The 18,906-nt window shown below is 36.2% G+C and overlaps 1 protein-coding gene across 2 annotated transcripts in view; it reads left to right on the top strand.

The window, feature by feature from the left end:
• The window catches only part of Ranbp3l (RAN binding protein 3 like), a 43,588-nt gene that overhangs the window by 22,246 nt on the left and 2,436 nt on the right, over positions 1-18,906 (top strand). For both annotated transcript variants that reach the window (XM_070041036.1, XM_070041037.1), the window contains exons 6-14: positions 173-244; positions 3,295-3,440; positions 6,534-6,637; positions 8,655-8,739; positions 10,334-10,436; positions 10,756-10,886; positions 12,638-12,758; positions 14,539-14,681; positions 17,692-17,881. In XM_070041036.1, the coding sequence (XP_069897137.1) occupies positions 173-244; positions 3,295-3,440; positions 6,534-6,637; positions 8,655-8,739; positions 10,334-10,436; positions 10,756-10,886; positions 12,638-12,758; positions 14,539-14,681; positions 17,692-17,881 (1,095 nt within the window). The remainder of the gene's footprint in view (positions 1-172; positions 245-3,294; positions 3,441-6,533; positions 6,638-8,654; positions 8,740-10,333; positions 10,437-10,755; positions 10,887-12,637; positions 12,759-14,538; positions 14,682-17,691; positions 17,882-18,906) is intronic.

Here is an 18,906-nt window from a genome sequence, read left to right as displayed (position 1 = left end):
AAACCCATTTGGCAAGCCCATGTTGAGCAGAACCAATCCTCTAATGAGCATGAAGTACTACAGTTAGTGGCAATAGTGACATCTACTGGTGTATTCTGAACAGGACTTAAAAATCCCAACAGTGTAGAAATTAACATGACTTAAATTTTATAAAATACATTTTTTCTTACAGTGAGAAAAAACAATGTCTTCATGACATCAACTCTTGTGCAAGGGAATGTTGGTATGAGGAGTACAGAACAAGGTGGGTACTTGGTATTTCAAGAATCGCAGAGCACTTACATTTAACCAGGTAGATTTTCAATATGCATATATATGGGAGAGCATATGTAGAGGTAGAACAGAATGACAAAACATGAAGCATAAAAATATTTGGCAAGCAGGGGGAGAAAGGGAAGGGATGGGAAGGGGAAACAAAGGAGGAGGCTACAATGCTTGATAAGAAATGTACTCATCATCTTGCCCATGTAATTGTAACCACTCTGTACAGTATTTTCACAATTAAAAAATATATATTTGGCAAAACTGGGCGCTGGTGGCTCATACCTGTAATCCTAGCTCCTCAGGAGGCTGAGATCTGAGAATTGTGGTTCAAAGCCAGCCTGGGGCAGGAAAGTCTGTGAGACTCTTAATCTCCAATTAACCAACAGAAAACTGGAAGTGACACTGTCACTCAAGTGGTAGAGTGCTTACCTTGAGCTGAAGAGCTGAAGGATATTGTCCAGGCCCAGAGTTCAAGCCCCATGACATAAATAAATAAATAAATAAATAAATAAACAAACAAACAGATAAATAAATAAATGGCAAGTTAGATCCCAATGACAATAGGAATATTGATTAGGCTAAAGGTAGGCAGGAAATGAGTAGAAAACATTTGTTTTTCACCAGCTATTTGGCTTTGATTAGCCTCTCATTTAATTATGCTGTGAGAACATAGAAAATAAGTCAATTGATCTGTATGCCAACAATGAGAAAAGTGTGGCTGAAATTAGGAAAGCAACTCCATTTGTAATAGCCCCACAAAAAATAAAATACCTAGGAATTAACTTAACTAAAGAAGTGAAGGACCTCTATGATGAAAACTTTAAAATCTTAAAAAAAGGAAATCAACACAGAACTTAAAAAATGGCAAAACCTCCCATGCTCCTGGATTGGAAAGAATAACATCGTGAAAATGGCAATACTTCCCAAGGCTATCTACAAATTCAACGCAATACCTATCAAAATTCCAACCTCATTCTTCAAGGAAATAGAAGAGGCAATCCAAAAATTCATATGGAACAATAAAAGACCCCGAATAGCAAAAACGCTCCTCAACGGAAAGAACACTGCTGGAGGAATATCAATACCAAATTTCAAACTCTACTATAAAGCCATAGTAATCAAAACAGCTTGGTATTGGCATAAGAACAGACCTCAGGACCAATGGAATAGAATTGAAAACCCAGAAATGAACCTACAGACCTATAGCCATCTAATCTTCGATAAGGGAGCTAAAACAATAGAATGGAAGAAAGACAGCCTCTTCAGTAAATGGTGCTGGCAAAATTGGTTAACTACATGTAGAAAACTAAAGCTAGATCCTTATATATCACCCTGCACCAGAATCAACTCCAAATGGATCAAAGACCTTGCTTGAAGTCAAAGCAGACACTCTGAAAACATTACAGGATGGAATAGGAGAAACCCTAGGTCTCCTTGGCTCAGGCCGAAATTTTTTGAATAGAGACCCGGAAACACAACAAATCAAAGAAAGGTTGGACAAATGGGATTGCATAAAGTTGCAGAGCTTCTGCAGGGCAAATGACATAGCTAGCAAGATCAATAGAAAGCCCACGGATTGGGAGAAGATCTTTACTAGCCATACAATGGACAAGGGTCTCATATCTAAAATATACTTGGAACTCAAAAAATTAAACCCCCCAACAACAAATCCTCAAAGAAACAACTGCCCAATAAATAAGTGGGCGAAGGACTTAAAGAGAAACTTCTCTGAAGAAGAAAGAAGGATGGCCAATAGACACATGAAGAAATGTTCAACATCCCTAGCCATAAAAGAAATGCAAATCAAAACAACATTGAGATATCACCTCACCCCAGTTAGAACGGCAAAAATCAAGAACTCTAACAACAACAGATGCTGGAGGGGATGTGGACAGAAAGGAACCTTACTTCATTGTTGGTGGGAGTGTAAACTTGTTCAACCACTTGGAAAGCAGTATGGAGGTTCCTCAAAAGACTTCACATAGAACTCCCCTATGACCCAGCAATCCCACTTTGGGGCATTTACCCAAATGTCTACAAACAAGACCACACTAAAGCTACCAGCACAACTATGTTTATTGCAGCATTATTAACCATAGCGAAGATATGGAACCAACCTAGATGCCCCTCAGTAGATGAATGGATCAAGAAAATGTGGTATATATACACAATGGAATTCTATGCCTCCATCAGAAAGAATGACATTGCCCAGTTTGTTAGGAAATGGAAAAACTTGGAAAAAATTATATTAAGTGAAGTAAGCCAGGCCCAAAGAAACATAGGTCCCATGGTTTCCCTTATTTGTAATATCTAGTATATGTATGAGTCAAGCGGAAAAGGTCAGATAATGTGATGTCAGGAAAATGAACCCTTAGATATGTATTTTAATGTTTTTTTCTTTCATGCATGTGTTTCTAACGCATTTATAAGATTATCTCTTTGTTGCTTTGTATGTCCCTCCCCCACAGTATAACCCCTGCTTTCACTATATTTGATGTCAGTATAACTTGTGGAGGAGATGGGGAAAAACCAGTTGTTTAAGGATACAGGTGGACCTGTTGCAACAATGAGAAATACAAGTTGTCATGTCCAAAACGAGCTTTACAACGTCGGTGCGGTGGGGGGGGGGAGAGGGGGAAGGAGAAAGATTGGGATTGGGGGGGAGGCTGGGAAGGGATGTGAAGGGTAAACAAAGGAGGAGGCTGCAATGCTTGGTAAGAAATGTACGCATTATCCTGCCCATGTAATTGTAACCCCTCTGTACAGTATGTTCACAAATAAAATAAGAAAAAACAAAACAAAACAAAACAAAAAACCCTATCAGAGCAAATAGGGGAAAAAGTATTCATGTAATAAGTAATCTATTTACAACCCAGTGTTTATATTTATTTTTCTAAATTAGTAATTGTAACATTAAAAATAAATTCTATGAAAAAAATCCCCCCCAAAAAAAGAAAATAAGTCAATTGAAAAATAGGGTGAGAGGAGTATTTCATTAAAATACATAGATCTTTTAATTCTATTTTTAAGGTCCTGTGAAACATCCCGAACCGGTTCTAAGGCCTGCTATTCTGCAACCACCTCCAGCTCAAAGCTGTGAGAAGATACAACAAATATTTGAGCATAATGTGTTAGAATCCAGCAAAATTAAAGAAAAAGCAAAACAAAACACAAAGGTAAGAAACCCCTGTATGGCAGGATTTCTGTAGGTTATTTGAGGCTGCCCACATCCAGTAATAGAGGTGACTTGAAGCTTGTTTTGTTGCAGAAGATGCAGCCAGGCTTGAGGGACATCTAAAATACACAACAAAGGCTCTTGGTGATTTGATTAAACTTGTCCTCTTAAACTTGTTCCTAATACAAATCTTGTGCTTGCTCCTGATGGGAAAGCTCTGTATCCAGCAGAGGAAATCTCTAGGTCATATTCCAGCACACTGACCCTCATACTGAATCTAATGTGGTCATGAAGCAGGTGCAGGCTGGGATTAGCAATCAAAAAAGGGATGGAATTTCAGTGTCCTTAGCTAAGTAACATAATGGGGCTTTGCTAAGTTTAGGTCACACCAGGGATCCACTCCAGACCCATCTTCATGGATAGCAGAAACAAAAGAATTCAACATTCAGTGTCTTGGAAGGGCTGAGCTGCTTCCTGAGACAGATAAGAATATTCTTCCAACAATTGAAGTGTCTGAGTCTGTCACTGTAAGCTTTGCTGGAGATGCTCATTTTGCTCAGGTTATACAGATATGGACTGTGGGTTATTCTTTGGCTAGGGATGTAGCCATAGAATGGGTAGATGTAGGCATAGAAGAATGGGACAAAGGTAAGTAGGTGGAATTTGACACCATTAGCCATTTACTCCCAACTGTACTACTAAGGTTGGTAACTTGGGTTTGTGCTGTTTTGTATGCCCATTGATAGAAGGCCAGAAACAGGAAGTGAAAAACATAGCAGCCAGCATGACTCAGTGGGGAAAAAATCATAATGGAATCAATCCTGCCTCAGTTACTACTTCTGTTTATCCAAAAAAGCACCCAACATTTTCTTTAGTAGTGAGAGGTAAATTTGGTCAGCATGGGGCTGGAAATGTGGCTTAGTGGTAATGTGCTTGCCTAGCATGCATGAGGCTCTGGGTTTGATTCCTCAGTACCACATAAGAAAAAAAAATCGTCAGCATTTGCCAGTGTATTAATGCTTCCAGGTCATTTTCTTTGTATGATATGGTTTGTGGAAGCTGTTATGAATTCTGAAACTAATTCCACCAATTATGCATGGCCTCTGAGAAAACATGGTTCAAAGTAAAACATCCTTTTAATTTTTGTTTAATTTTAAAAGTTGCCATTAAATTACAATGTAGTAATCATCAGTATGTTACATGTAGACATTTTGAAGTGTATGTTATTCAATTTGTCTTCGATAGGTAAGAAGTATGACTAGTTAACTAATTTCTTTTTTAAAATATTGTTATTATGCTTAAGTAATTGCACAAAGGAGTTGCATTCAACAAAGCAGTGAGTGGATACGGTGCGGCGCAATGCCCCTTCATCATTCTCACCTGTGCTTCCCAAACTATGCCTCCCTTCACTTTTCTTCATTTTGTGGGATGCACATTGAATTTGGTACTGATTCTCCCCTCTTTTCTCTTCATTTGTCTACACCCCCTTCCTTCTCTTCCTCCTTCTCCTCCTCCTTCTCCTCCTCCTTTCCTTCTCCTCTTCCTCCTCTTTCTTTTATTTTTTTTGTGGGGGGGTGAGCTATGACTTCAATTTTTAAGGAATTACAATTTGCATTCTCCCCTGAATCTACTATATTTCAATTAATGCATTTGTGTACACTTCCATGCCATTCAAAGTATTTACTTATATATTTATAGTTGCAGTGTCCACATATGAGAGAAAAAATGTAACCTTTGTCTTTCTAGGCCTGACTTTCCTCACTTAACATAAATTTTTTCTGGGCCCTTCCACTTCTTTGTGAATGAAACAATATCAGTCTTTCTGATGGATGAGTAGAATTTCATTGTGTATATATATACCATATTTTCTTGATCCATTTATCCACTGAAGGGTACCTAGGCTGATTAATGGCTATAGTGAACAGTGCTGAATAGCTAACTGATTTTTAAATATTATATGGTATATGGTATTAGGTTTGGGAACAATATGTACTCAAAAGATAGATGAATCTCTTGATTTTATATCATGACATGAAAAGCAGGTCAATACTTTTTTTGATGTGATCTTTATAAATCATTGTATTGTATTTGAAAAACAAAATTGATTTATTATCATATTTTCTACATAAACTATAGAACAAAGAAGAAAATTTCAAGCTCTAGTCTGCAAATATTTCTTCTTAAGTACTTTGTAACATTTCTTCTTGAGTAATTTAAAAGAGTAGATATTTTCCCCAGTTACTAAAAGTCCAATTAGATATGCCTGGCCATTACTGAATTTTCTGTTTTATGATGTTTAAAGACAAAATATCTACAAAATATCATGTAAAAGTTTTGAATAAATGAATAAAATGCAGAAATCTGATAAAATTATCTGTAGGAAAACTTTAGAATAATTTTATATTTCTTATTAGCTTGGATATGAAAAATCAGAAAAATTGCTGTTCATTTCTATGTATAAATAATATATGTCTAAAACTATTTTAAGCAACATAAAAGTAAAAACTACTATTGATAGTGGGTATTCTGACTGGAGTGAGATGGAATTGGAATCTCAAGGCTGTTAGATTTTCATTCCCATTAAGGCCAGGGAAGTAGAGTACTTCTCTAAGAATGTATTGATCTTTTTCTTAAACTTTTTCTGAGAGTTGTCTATTTGTTCCTTTACCTATTTATAAATTGGGTTATTGATTTTCAGGGGTTTTGCTTTTTGACCTCCTTATATATTGGTTATTAGGTCCTTGTCAGATGTATAGCTGGCAAAGATCTCCCAGAGATTTCTGAATATTGTGAAGAAGTGTTCAGTCTCTATAGTCAGACAGATCTGTGTTCAACTTCATCTCCATTTGTTATACGTGACTTGGACAAGCAATTTAAGTTCTTGAGCTTCTTCATCTCTGAAACATAGATAGTAGAAATACGGAGTATGTAGAGTTGGTGTGAGGAGGAAATAATACAATGTACTTAAAGGGCTCAGGGCAATACTTTAACACAGTAAACTTTCAATGTATTTATCTGTAACGATTTCCTAGTCAGGTACTCCTATAGTAAGACAGTTCTAATGAACCTTATAATGAATATAATTTTCTTTCAGAACTCTGAAGAGGACTCAAGTCTATTAAGTAAAAATTTACCAAGTACCAGAATTTCAGTCCAGTTGTCTACTGGCCAGCATTTTTTAGGTACAACCTCAATAAGGTAAGTTCATATAGACTATCTATATTCTATTCATATAGAATATCTGTTATTGGAAATTTTTGAGGCTAGAGCAGCTTAAGTCATGTATTTTTTCAGATTTTGGAATATTTTAATGTATATATAACATATCTTGGAGATGAGAACCAAGCCTAAGCACAAAATTCATCTGTATTGTGTGTGTGACACACATACTCCAAAGGCAATTTAATACAATATTTTAAATAACTGTTCTTTTTTACTTGGACCCATCACATGAAATCATAAATCTTCTAATTGTAATGTCAGTGCTCAAAATCTCCATATTTTAGAGAATTTGAGATTTCATATTTTGGGGATTAGGGACACTCAATGTTATGAGCTAACAAAAGTGTCTTCCTTTCATTTTGTCTTTATCATCACAACCATTTACACTGTGTGAATCAATTGCCAAGATTCCTATTTCAGAGGACATTTTATAAGAACAAAAGCTTAAAGTGCTTTTCAAAAATCCTTCTTATTTTTTATTTTAATTAATTAATTTATTTATTTATTTATTCATTGCCATTCCTGGGACTTGAACTCTGGGGCCCGGGTGCTGTCCCTGAGCTTCTTTTGCTCAAGGCTAGCATTCTACCACTTGAGCCACAGTGCACTTCTGGCTTTTCTATGATTAACTGGACATAAGAGTCTCACAGATTTTCCTGCCTGGGCTGGCTTTGAGCCATGATCCTCAGATCTCAGCCTCCTGAGGTGCTAGGATTACAGGCATGCACTACCACCACCTGGCCCCCTGTTGCTCAAATAGTTTGTGTGTGTGTGTGTGTGTGTGTGTGTGTGTGTGTGTGTGTGTGTGCTTGAGAGAGAGAGTAGTAAGGGTGAACTCAGAGCCTTATGCTTGCTAAGCAGGTGTTCCACAGTTTCAGGTATTTCTCCAATCCTTTTCTTATGGTTATTTTTTATATCCTGGATTTGCTTTTTGGCTCAGTTGGGCCTGAACTATGATACTCTGAATTCATTTGTACAGTAGCCCAAATAATAGGTACACACTACTTTTTCTGTTGTGATAGAATCTTACGATCTTTTGTCCTGGGCTTGTCTGGAACACAGTCTTCCTAATTTCAGCCTTTTGTGTAGCTAGGGTAATAGATGTGCACCATCATACACTGTTGGTCAAAATGGGGACTTGTGAAAGTTTTTGTTCAGGTTGACATTGAATGATAATCCTCACAATCTCTGCTTCCTGGGTAGCTAAGATTACATGCATAAGCCATGGTTTCTGGCTGATTAAATTTTTATTTGTTAAGAATTAATTATCTGGTTATTAGTTTTTCCCTTTCATTGACATTTCCCTTTCTTTCTAATTAATGTTGGTATTGTCTGTTATTTGTTGGCATAATTTGTATAGAGAAAAAGGAAAATTAAACATTGATATTTCTTAGCACTGCTGGCAACAAACTAAATCTTTCTGTGGACAAATATACCTGAATAGGTATATTGCTACATAGTATCATTTGCTTACTCTGCACAGTGGGGAATCAACGGGGACTCCTGAACACATTGGCCTACAAAGATGCTCTTGAGGGGTATTTTCCATGCAAAAAACCTTTAACGTATAAAATCCTGGAAGGAGAAAAGTAAGTCTGCTTGCTCAAGTAAAACTGACAAGAAAAATAGATTTTGCTTTTGCTCTGAAGGTCTCTGAGTGCTTACAAGAAATAGCAACACTGGCCACTTGGGGCAGAGAAGAGCGGTGAGGCTGTGGTGGAAAAGGAAATCCCAGGGTCGCCCTTATGACTGAGCACAGAACCAGGAGTGATGGGGCACAAGATCTCTGGGATGAGCTAATGCCAATATTGTAACAGTTGGAAAATACTTTGAATATCACGTTTGGTTTCCTTCATCTCTCAATAATTTCAGATAAACAAGTGCTAGCAGATGTTTATATCTTACATAAGCTATTGGAACATTGTTTAATCTAACTATCATTTAAAATGACTTTATACATTCAAAATAGCAAATGCGTAATTCTTTTTCTTAGATGTCAACTGAATGAAGATACGTCTTCTTTTAAGAGCTGCAGGTCTGACTTCGTTTTTGGAGAAAATATGGTAGAAAGGGTTTTGGTAAGATTTTGGTAATAGTTTCTATGCTTATAGAAAGGACAATCACTTTATATTTATGGAAACAAATGAATTAAAAAGCTGAGTTAAATTGGAACATACTTTTTATCTCCTAGTTTCAAAGGTACATTTTCTTTCTTTTCTTTTCTTCCTTTTTTTTTTTTTTTTGGATCCGGTCGTGGGGCCCGGGCACTGTCCCTGAGCTCTTCAGCTCAAGGCTAGCACTCCACCACTTGAGCCACAACGCCACTTCTGGCTTTTTTCTTTTTGCTTATGTGGTGCTGAGGAATCGAACCCAGGGCCTCATGCATGCAAGGCAAGCACTCTACCACTGAGTCACCTTCCCAGCCCCTATATTTTCTTTCTTTACCTGGAAATATTCTTGTGGGAAGCCAATCTTAGTTGTTAGACTAATGGATGGGAACCCATGAAGAGAGGAAAATGCATAATTATAATATTATTCCTGATATAAAATATTAAATAATACTTTGATTTGTGTTAAACAAGTGGTACCTAAGGAAAATCAAAATTATCTGTTTTACATAAGCTCAGCTGCTAATGTCAGAATCCCTATGGGTGAGGGCAAGGATAAAATGGCTCCAAAGCAAGATTTGAAAAAGACATAGTACCCTAGAGAGACTTCTAATTTATAAGGAGAGACTGAGATACCTGTTCAAATGAGCTGTAGTCTTGGTTAGAGAGGTTTGGTCTGAGATAACTAGTTTGTGCATATTTCCAAAGGGCATTTAAAATGTGGCTGATAAAAAGACTTGAGCTTCCTATCTCTTTCAGTTAGCAATCTCTATGGATGGTAGACAAAACAGAGATTACTTGTATTTTTCCTCTTGTAATCTTGTGGCCTTGTAATCTGAGAGCCAATGTGCATTCTTGGATTTGTGGTTGACCGTGAACTTTTAGAGTGAGTCATTAAACTTTCTGAGCCTGAGTTTTTATTTTTTTAATGTGAAAACAATTATGCCAATCCCTACAAGTTTTCAGGAAATATGTTGGTGTTCAAATAGTGTGAAAGAATTTTGAATTTAAAAGAAGAATGATAGGAACATGAAGTTTTAAGTACCAGTGCTCTAATCCCTATACATGGTCATAAATGGCATGGCAGTTTGTCTTTCTTCATAGAGGCTTTGATGATATAAGGTATATAGTAGGTAGCCTTAAAAGTAATTACTGGTAAAAATTTCCTTGGGAAAAATAGGATCTTTTTATAAATATGTTCTTGAAGATGTGTGTGTGTTTGGGGGTGCGTCTCTGGACATCTTAAAGCTGAGATGATAATTTGACTTTGTAGACAACAGGCTAGTCTAGTGGGAATGTGAAATCTCTATATCTTCTGTGCCACTAGAACTTTTCACACTGTTCCTGGGACTAGACCCTCTCTGAAGTAAACTGGCAGTAAGAAGATTATGTCTTTGAGATGAGAATAAAAGACTTCTAGCAATCATGTTTAGTACAAAAGGAGCCCATAACAAGAACATAGCATCTGGATTTGTTTGCTATGTTATAAAAGAACAAAAGTATCTTATGGATCACTACAAATACCTAGGGATGACGTTAAATAATGTATGTTTTCCTCACTTAGGGTACTGAGAAACTCACCCAGCCTCAACTTGAAAGTGACTCAAATACCAAGGGAAAAACATTCAAATCCATTGTGAAATTTCCTATCAACTCCCCCAATTCAAGTAAGAATTATTTCATTTGTACATTTAACTTAGTTACTTGCGACTCCTGTTTGTCATGCCACTTATTTGATATCTGTAAAACTAAAAAAATAATTCTAAAACCCAGTGGGCATTTTTTGGTTAAGATTTAAACATATTTGCTATTATAAGCTTTATACTTTTATCTTGTTAATGCTTTGGGAAGTTGATAAGGAAATTTGACCCAAATTCAAGTAATTTTATTGTTAATAGATAAGGATATGTGTGTTAATAGTGCAAAAAAAGAACTTCCATATTAGAGAATAAGGCCTTTGATGTGTTTACCTCCGTTTGCTTTTAGGAAAAGATTCTATAAAAAATACATCCCTAATTGAGTCCGCTGCTGCTTTTTCTTCCCGACTATCACAAAAATACTTGCTGGAAAAAGTTAATGTTATAACTGGAGAAGAAGCAGAACATAATGTGTTAAAGGTTTGTACATCATTTCTGGTCATATATACAAGGGATAAAATTACCATCATCAGGGACATCAGAAAATAATGCTTTTGTGAAGACTACGTTGCTTCAATAAAAATGTTGGCCACTCCCAAAGTTCAAACCAACATTTTGTTATTTTCTTGTGTGTGTGTGTGTGTGTGTGTGTGTGTGTGTGTGTGTGTGTGTGTGTGTGTGTGTACACCAAGGTTGCTGGGTATACATTCTTCAACATTAGATCCTGTCTGTTTTATTCTTTTTCTTTTTTGTATTTTTTCCAATTTTTGTTTTTCATGGTTTTTCTTTTTTTCCCCTCCTCTTCTCTCTTCCTTTTTTCCTTCCTCCCTTCTTTTCTCTCTTCTTTACTTTCTTTCTATTTCTTTCTCTTTTTATAAGGCAGGGTCTCAACTATGTGGCCTAGGCTGCCCTCAAACTCTTAGTCCCCTGTCTCAGTCTCCCAAGTACTGAGATTACTAGGATCCCATCTTCAGACCAATATATTTTCCATGAATGCTTTTATAGTCAGTGCTGTTCTTTTCATACTGAAGGTTTTAAAATGTTCATGTCTTAATTTCTGTGTAAGACAAGAAATTAAAATGTAAAGTTTGAGATTCATTCTCTCTAGCCATAAAAAATGCAAATCAAAACAACATTGAGATACCACCTCACCCCAGTTAGAATGGCCATTATCAAGAACTCTAATAACAACAGATACTGGAGGCGATGTGGACAGAAGGGAACCTTACTGCATTGTTGGTGGGAATGTAAACTTGTTCATTTCCTTTTTAAAATAATTGTAAAAATTTTAATGCATAAATCAAGAACTTCATGGATCTACTCCACAGTACCACAGCTGAGAGATAAGCGCATCAGGTCCTATACGTTTATCATGTTTCTGTAAGGTGGGAATTGCACTTGCCCATTTCTCCATCTGCATTTCTGTCCAATGCTCTCAATTTCTCCTCATTTCCTCTAAGATCTAAGGATGCTTTTATTCTAAATAAGTGTGTATAATCCTTGGATTAGATCAACTTCAGTGATTCTTACATGTAGGAGTGTTTGAGAGCCACTGATCTTTGCTAGATGCAAGAGAGGGCTCTGGGGCCTCATTTCACAGTTCTCCAAGTTTTTGTGTTGTCATTGCAAATTTTAAAGTAAGCAAATAATTCCTGAATCCTTTATTTTTAAATACCATTATACATCTCAAATAGTATGAAGCTTAATGCAAAAGTTGGTGAATATAGAGATATAGTAAGTGGAAAAAAAATCCCAGCATGTTTGCATGGTATTACACTATTTTAGAAAAGAAAAGGAGTACATGCTGGTATTGGCATGCATATGCCTACAAATGTCTCTGGGAGAATAAACAAAATATAATGATGCAGTTATCTGTTATTGCAGGTAGAACTTGACACGTGGGAAACAAGTCCTGAGGAACCTGTCTACATTATATATAAATATATACATATACATTATATACATATACACAAATATACATCTATGTGTATACACATTATATACATTATATACACATACAATGTACATATATACATATAATGTATGTATATATACATATATATGTTTTGAAATTTGAGCTACTCAGACTCTACTTTTGAAAGTTAAATTTCAAAAGCTGTTTTATAGCTCATTCTGATAAATGAGCAGATACTAGATCAGATATTAGAACACAGGAAATAGTTTATTTTGAAAAAGTTATGTATGCTTGACATTAAAAAATTATCATTTAGATCAACTGCAAGATATTTATATTCAACAAAACAACACAATCGTGGACGGAAAGGGGCAGAGGAACCCTGAGGCTGAATGACACAGCAAGCAGCGACTGTGGAACGTTGCAGTCAAGACTGAGTAAGGAATCCTTTTGTAAAGCCAGGCATGATTTGTCAGGGTTAAACCTGAAGCAGTACACACACTTACACACTCCTTGAAGTTGGGTTATAAGACACTCCAAGAAATATGATTGCTAACATACACTAGGAAGTGTTCCATTTCAAGGTAGTCTACTCATTAGGCTGCATGTATTCCAGTTCTGAACTCTGCAAGCAGGAGGACAATCAGAAACTGGAGTTAGTCTCACTTAAAGATTTCACTGTTTGGCATCCAAAAAGATGCTGGGCTTTCTTTGTTCAGGGGACCAAATTGAGACTGAGCCTGGGTAGAGAGGTGGGTGTGGGGCTGGTTTTGCCAGTCAGTTTTGAGTTTCTTTGGAGGAGAGTACAAGTAGAAGTGTGGATTTTTTTTGTCGGTTGTGGGGCCTGAATTCTGGGCCTGGACGCTGTCCCTCAGCTCTTCAGCTCAAGGCTAGCACTCTACCACTTGAGCCACAGCGCCACTTCTGGCTTTTTCTGCTTATGTGGTACTGAGGAATCGAACCTAGAGCCTCATGAAAGCAAGGCAAGCGCTCTACCACTGAGCCACCTTCCCAGGCCCAGAAGTGTAGAATCTTAAGTGCATGAATATTTGTCAAGAGTAAGCTCAAGAAATGAGATATGTGCAGACCAAAAGTACAGGAACAATATTTTCAGTTATATAACTGACAATTAGGTGTCTAAGTATTAACAAGGCAGTACAAGTCACTCTCTACTCTGGGTTTAACACTGCCTGCCAAAATCTGAAAACAAGACAAAACAAAACAAAAAAGCAAACTAAAACTCCAGAACAGTTTTTCTTATTATGTAGACAATATATTTTCATTGTAGAAATCAGAAAATATAGGTGGTTGGAAAGGAGAAATAGAAGCATTTAAAGGGCTATTATCCTGAGACAGTGTCTGTTAACAGAATGATTCTGTTGGACTTTGTTCTCTGCACATATATGTGTATACATGAGCCACACAATGTTACATTGCATTGGAATCTGACATTTTCATTTACTTTGTATACCGTGAGCATGTCTCCATACCAATGTATCTTTCTTTCTTCTTCTTTTTTTCCCCCTTTGGTGTATACTGAGATTTGCACTTGCTAAGAAGACACTTTACTGCTTAAGTTATGCTCCTAGTTCTTTTTGCTCTGGTAATTTTTAGCTAGGGCCTTGTTTTTCACAGGCCTGGACTGTGACTCTCCTATTATGCTTTCTACTGTAGCTGAGATGAGAAACACATAACATCATGCTTAGCATTTTTTTTTCTGTTGAGATGGGATCTCATAAACATTCTTGCTGTCTGGCTTCAAACTGTGATCTTTATCTCTAGCTCCTAAATAGCTAGAATTACATGTGTAAGCTACTGTGCCTGGCCTTCTTCAATATTCTTAATGTGTTCATAATAATCTCTTGAGAGCTCTACTTTATTTGATTCTATTTTTTGGATTTACTTCTGTTTTTGCCCCTGTAAGCAATTCTTAGATAGATATTTTTCAAGCCACTAGAGCTTAAAAGGAGGTTGGAAATATTGAGAACTATTATAAAAATCTAATTTTAGTACTTAAACTGAACAAAACTCTGCTTTATAAAGCCCAAATACAATTTGAAAAATAAGTTCTATTTTAGTCTAAATATACTTAATAATGAAAATCTAGTCTAGAAAACAACTACAAGATTTACTTTGCTGTTAGAACTAGGAAATCGTTATTTTTGGCAGGCAAAGGAATCAGGAGCTGTAATCTAACATGTTTGCTTTCTACTATAGTTATGCGTAATCAAGGCAGTCTGCGGCTAATCCTCAATAGCAAACTCTGGGCTCAAATGAAGATTCAAAGAGCAAACCACAGAAATTTGCAAATAACAGCTACAGATTTAGAAGACTATAACATCAAAGTATTTTTAATTCAAGTAAGTGAAAAACTGCGGTGATGCAAGATTATCTTACAAATGCACTAATAGAGCTCTACAATTCCTAGTTGGTTTTTATTTTTTATCATAATCTGGACCATTGGCAAAGGAATTAGTCATTCACTTTGAATGCTTATCCTCTAAGACCTAAATATATATGGAATTCTGAAATCAATATCAAAGTCTAGAGTAGTCATTTCTTATCCATGCCATCTACCCTTTTCTTTACTATTTAAATTCTATTAATGACCTTACTAAGTTATCCGAGTGACTATATTGTCAGGAATAAAATCTAGGAAGAAGTCAGCAGAATTTGAAGCTTGATGCTAACACTGCAGATTGAAACAGAGAAGGTTTTCGGACCACTAGAAAACAATCAGCAAGGAATGGAAAAACCCAGAGCTAGCAACTTCTAACAACTGGTCCAACAGCAAATTCCAATTCTGAGCATGAGTATATCTCCAAGGTAACAGGATGGGAGCACAGTTTAGCTGTTCCCAGCAGCAGGAATGCTTGACCTCAAATACAAGATCCCAACACAAGAGAGCTGCCAAGAACAGAGCTACCCTCCTGTAAAAGCTGGGTTTTCCCCATGGGCTGAGACCCAGAAGACTGGAGACGCCTGAGTACCCAAATGATTCAGGCAGAAGGTACCAACACAAGTAAATAGGCATCCACAAAGTAATGGAGAAAGCTGATTGTTGGTGTGTGGCCAGTCATAAAAAACAAACAACAAAAACCCCACAAATACTTTATTATATAAAAGTAAGTATATTGCCAAGTGTGACCCTGTCTATCACTAAAATGTCCCCCTCGGGTATGGTTACTTTCAACATATTCGTCTTATACTATATAAATTGTACGTTCTTGATTTAAAAATTTGAAAAAGCAAAGTGCTCCAAACTTCAAAACTTTGTGAGCCTCAACAGGTCACCATAAGTGGAAAAATTTACACCTGCCCTTATGTGACAAATCACAGACAAAATACAGGCATAAATCTAAATAAAGGCAAAAATACGACATTATTTTCAGGCTATATATGGAAGGCATAGGTGAAATATAAATGAATTTTATGTTTAGACACAGATTCCATACCCAAAAGATACTTCACTGTATATATGGGAATATTCCAAAATTGGACAACATGTAAATTTTTGTACATTTGTGGCATATTGCGTTTATAAGCTTCAGGAAAGTTACCTGGACTTTTTTTTAACTGATTTACACATGTGCAAAAAAGACGGTGATGATAACACAGGCTTCAAGCTTTCAGTTAAGATTAAGTAGCTACAATGATTATCAAACACTTAATATGAATGAGTGTTTTATGCCATCAAAGTACTTATTCCTCAAAAATTCTTTTAATAGATGAATAGTTCTATTTTATTTTGCATTACAATTTAATTAATGAATCCTATTGACTTGAAGGGCAAAATTCTGGATTCAAATACTAGCAATTTGCTGAGTAGCTGTAACTCACAGACAAGTCATTTTTACCCTTCTTTCCGTTTTTATCTCTCTTTGTTTCTTTCCTTTCTTTCTCTCTCTCTTTCTTTCCTTCCCTCCTTCCTTTCTGTCTCTTTCTTCTTCCTTCCTTCCTTCCTTCCTTCCTCCCTCCCTCCCTCCCTTCCTTTCTCTCTTTCTTCCTCTCTTTTTCTCTTTCTCCCTCCCTCCCTCCCTTCCTCCCTTCTTGCCTTCCTGCCTTCCTGCTTGCCTTTCTTTCTTTCTTTCTTTCTTTCTTTCTTTCTTTCTTTCTTTCTTTCTTTCTTTCTTTCTTTCTTTCTTTCTTTCTTTCTCTCTCTCTTTCTTTCTTTCTTATTCCTTCCTTCTTTCTTATTCCTTCCTTCCTTCCTTCCTTCCTTCCCTCCCTCCTTCCTTCCTTCCCTCCCTCCTTCCTTCCTTTCTTTTTCTTTCTTTCCTAGAGTTTGAGCTCAAGGTTTCTTGGTAGATAGCTGCTCTACCACTTAGACAATACACACAGCTCTTCGTTGTTTTATTTTTCAGATAGGGTTTATGATTTTTGCCCAGGTTCAGCTTTGGATCGAGATCCCATATTTATGCCTCTTGAATAGTTGGGATTTCAGGCATAAGTCCCCATATCCATCTTATTAGATAAAGTCTTGCTAATTTTTGGCTTAGGCTGGCTTCAAACTGCACCGGATCACTCCTTCCTAAGTAGCTGGGATTACAGACGTGGACCAATGCATTGGGCTTCCTTTTCCCTTTTTAGCCATTTCTCATTTATAAAGGGAAGAAAAAAATGAGTCTATGTTGAATACCTGTGTTATCTGCTTTTGCTAATATAAATGAAATAATTATATCACAGCATTGTTGTAAAGGTAGAATAAAATATAACAGTTAATGTCATGCCAATTTTGGTTATTTCTACCATCACTTTTATATTAATAGCAGTCACAAAAATAGCAAAGAAAAGTATTGTAAAGCACAAACATTTTATGTGTTAATGGTAAATCTCATAGATTGCTTTAATGAAGTTTGCTATGAGTCTTGGAGAAATGTCTAAGCAAAGTGATGAAAAGGAAATTGAGGAAGTTTTTCCTCCAATCTTCCAATTGTCTATAGGGTAAAACAGTAGAGAAAGAAAGGTCTTAATGCTAAAATTGCTTAAAGTCAAATAAATATATTAAATTATAAAATTTACTTTCTCAACTTAAATGCACACATTGAGGCATCTTCAAATTTATCCACTATAGGATGGGGTTTATTCCAAAAATTAATTAATTAGTAAGGCTGTTAGCACTTATAATTATGTTGTATTGTACAATTATGTACAATTGTAAAATGCTATATAACTCTTTCCTTATTAATAGTGGTAGACTGAAAATCTGTAAAATGTGGCTGGGCTGTAGCTCAGTGGTAAAGTGCTTGCTCAGGAAGTGCAATGTCCCGGATTCGCTCCCCAGTACCCCCACCCCCCAAAAAATCTGTGAAATGTGGCTAGTGCATATAAGTGATTTATATTCTTAATAATCTACCTTGCCTCATGAAGGCCAGTGCCAAAGATACAGGATGTCTGTACGCAGCAATACATCATCGTCTGGTTGCCCTTCGAAGCTTCCATAAGCACAAGGATGTCAATCAAGCTGATAGCCCATCAGAAACAGATCTCCAACAGTTCAACCAAGAGAGTTGTGATGAAGAAGAAGACGATTTCAGTCAAGTTACTAAAAGCGAATCAGGTAATTTTTTTTTTTTTGGTTAGGTCAGGAGTTTAAAAAAGAAACCTTGAGCACAATTTCAATACATTAAAATTATTTTAAAAAATGAAAACTGATCTCTTTCCAGTGTGTTATGGTTAGAACCCAAAAGTTTGGCTCTTTAGCGTGGACTGGAATCACTGATCTTCATTAGGATTTTACCAGCTCAACCTCATTGTGGTGCCTATTTAACATTAGCCTATATACTACAAAGAAGATTACAGTAACAATGTAAAGTATTACGTTGCTACCCTGAAACTAACCATTTATTCATATTTCTCTTTACTTGTTCTCATTCTTTTATTGGCTATGAAAAGAACTGGACATAGATAATGGAATCTCTAGGCATATTTGGCTTGAAATTTTGACAATTTTGCTTATTTCCCTTTTGGAATTTGGCTACTTATTGAGATAATTAGATTGCATTAATTCTGCCTTTCAGGGCAGGAAAAAAATCACTATTGGTTATTGTTACCATCATTTTCATGTTTTATATTTTATTTTTATTGTGGCAGAATTTACAAATCAATTGTTTGAAACAGAGTCAGTAGCAAATTGATTTTTTTAGGATTCAGTTCTTGTCCTGATGTATGGATTTGAATGTAAAATTCATCATTAATTTTGGAAAAAAAGAAACACTGTCAAAGAGCTAGTAAGCTCATCTTTGTTATACAGATGTTGCTATTCTAATGTTATCCAAGTATTTTCAGTAATAATTTCTCATAGTCCTGAATTATGTTCTACAGAGGACTCAGTAACACAAAAAATGTGGTGTAGTGATATGTTTTTCAAGTTTTAATCATTCTGTGTGTGTGTGTGTGTGTGTGTGTGTGTGTGTGTGTGTGTGTGTGTGTGTGTGTGTGTGTGTGTGTGTGTTGGATCCATGGCTTGAACTCAGGGTCTTAGCTCTCATTTGGCTTTTTTCTTCATGGCTGGTAATCAAGCTTTTTACTTTTAATTGGAGATGGAGTCTTGATATTTCTACCCAGGCTGGCTTTGAACCATAT

This window comes from Dipodomys merriami, unplaced genomic scaffold (genome assembly GCF_024711535.1).
Source record: "Dipodomys merriami isolate MVZ:Mamm:240054 unplaced genomic scaffold, mDipMer1.0.p SCAF_30, whole genome shotgun sequence".
In the NCBI taxonomy this organism is placed as follows: Eukaryota; Metazoa; Chordata; class Mammalia; order Rodentia; family Heteromyidae; genus Dipodomys; species Dipodomys merriami.
Note: the sequence above shows the minus strand (reverse complement) of the source record. Positions and strands in the feature narration are given on the sequence as shown.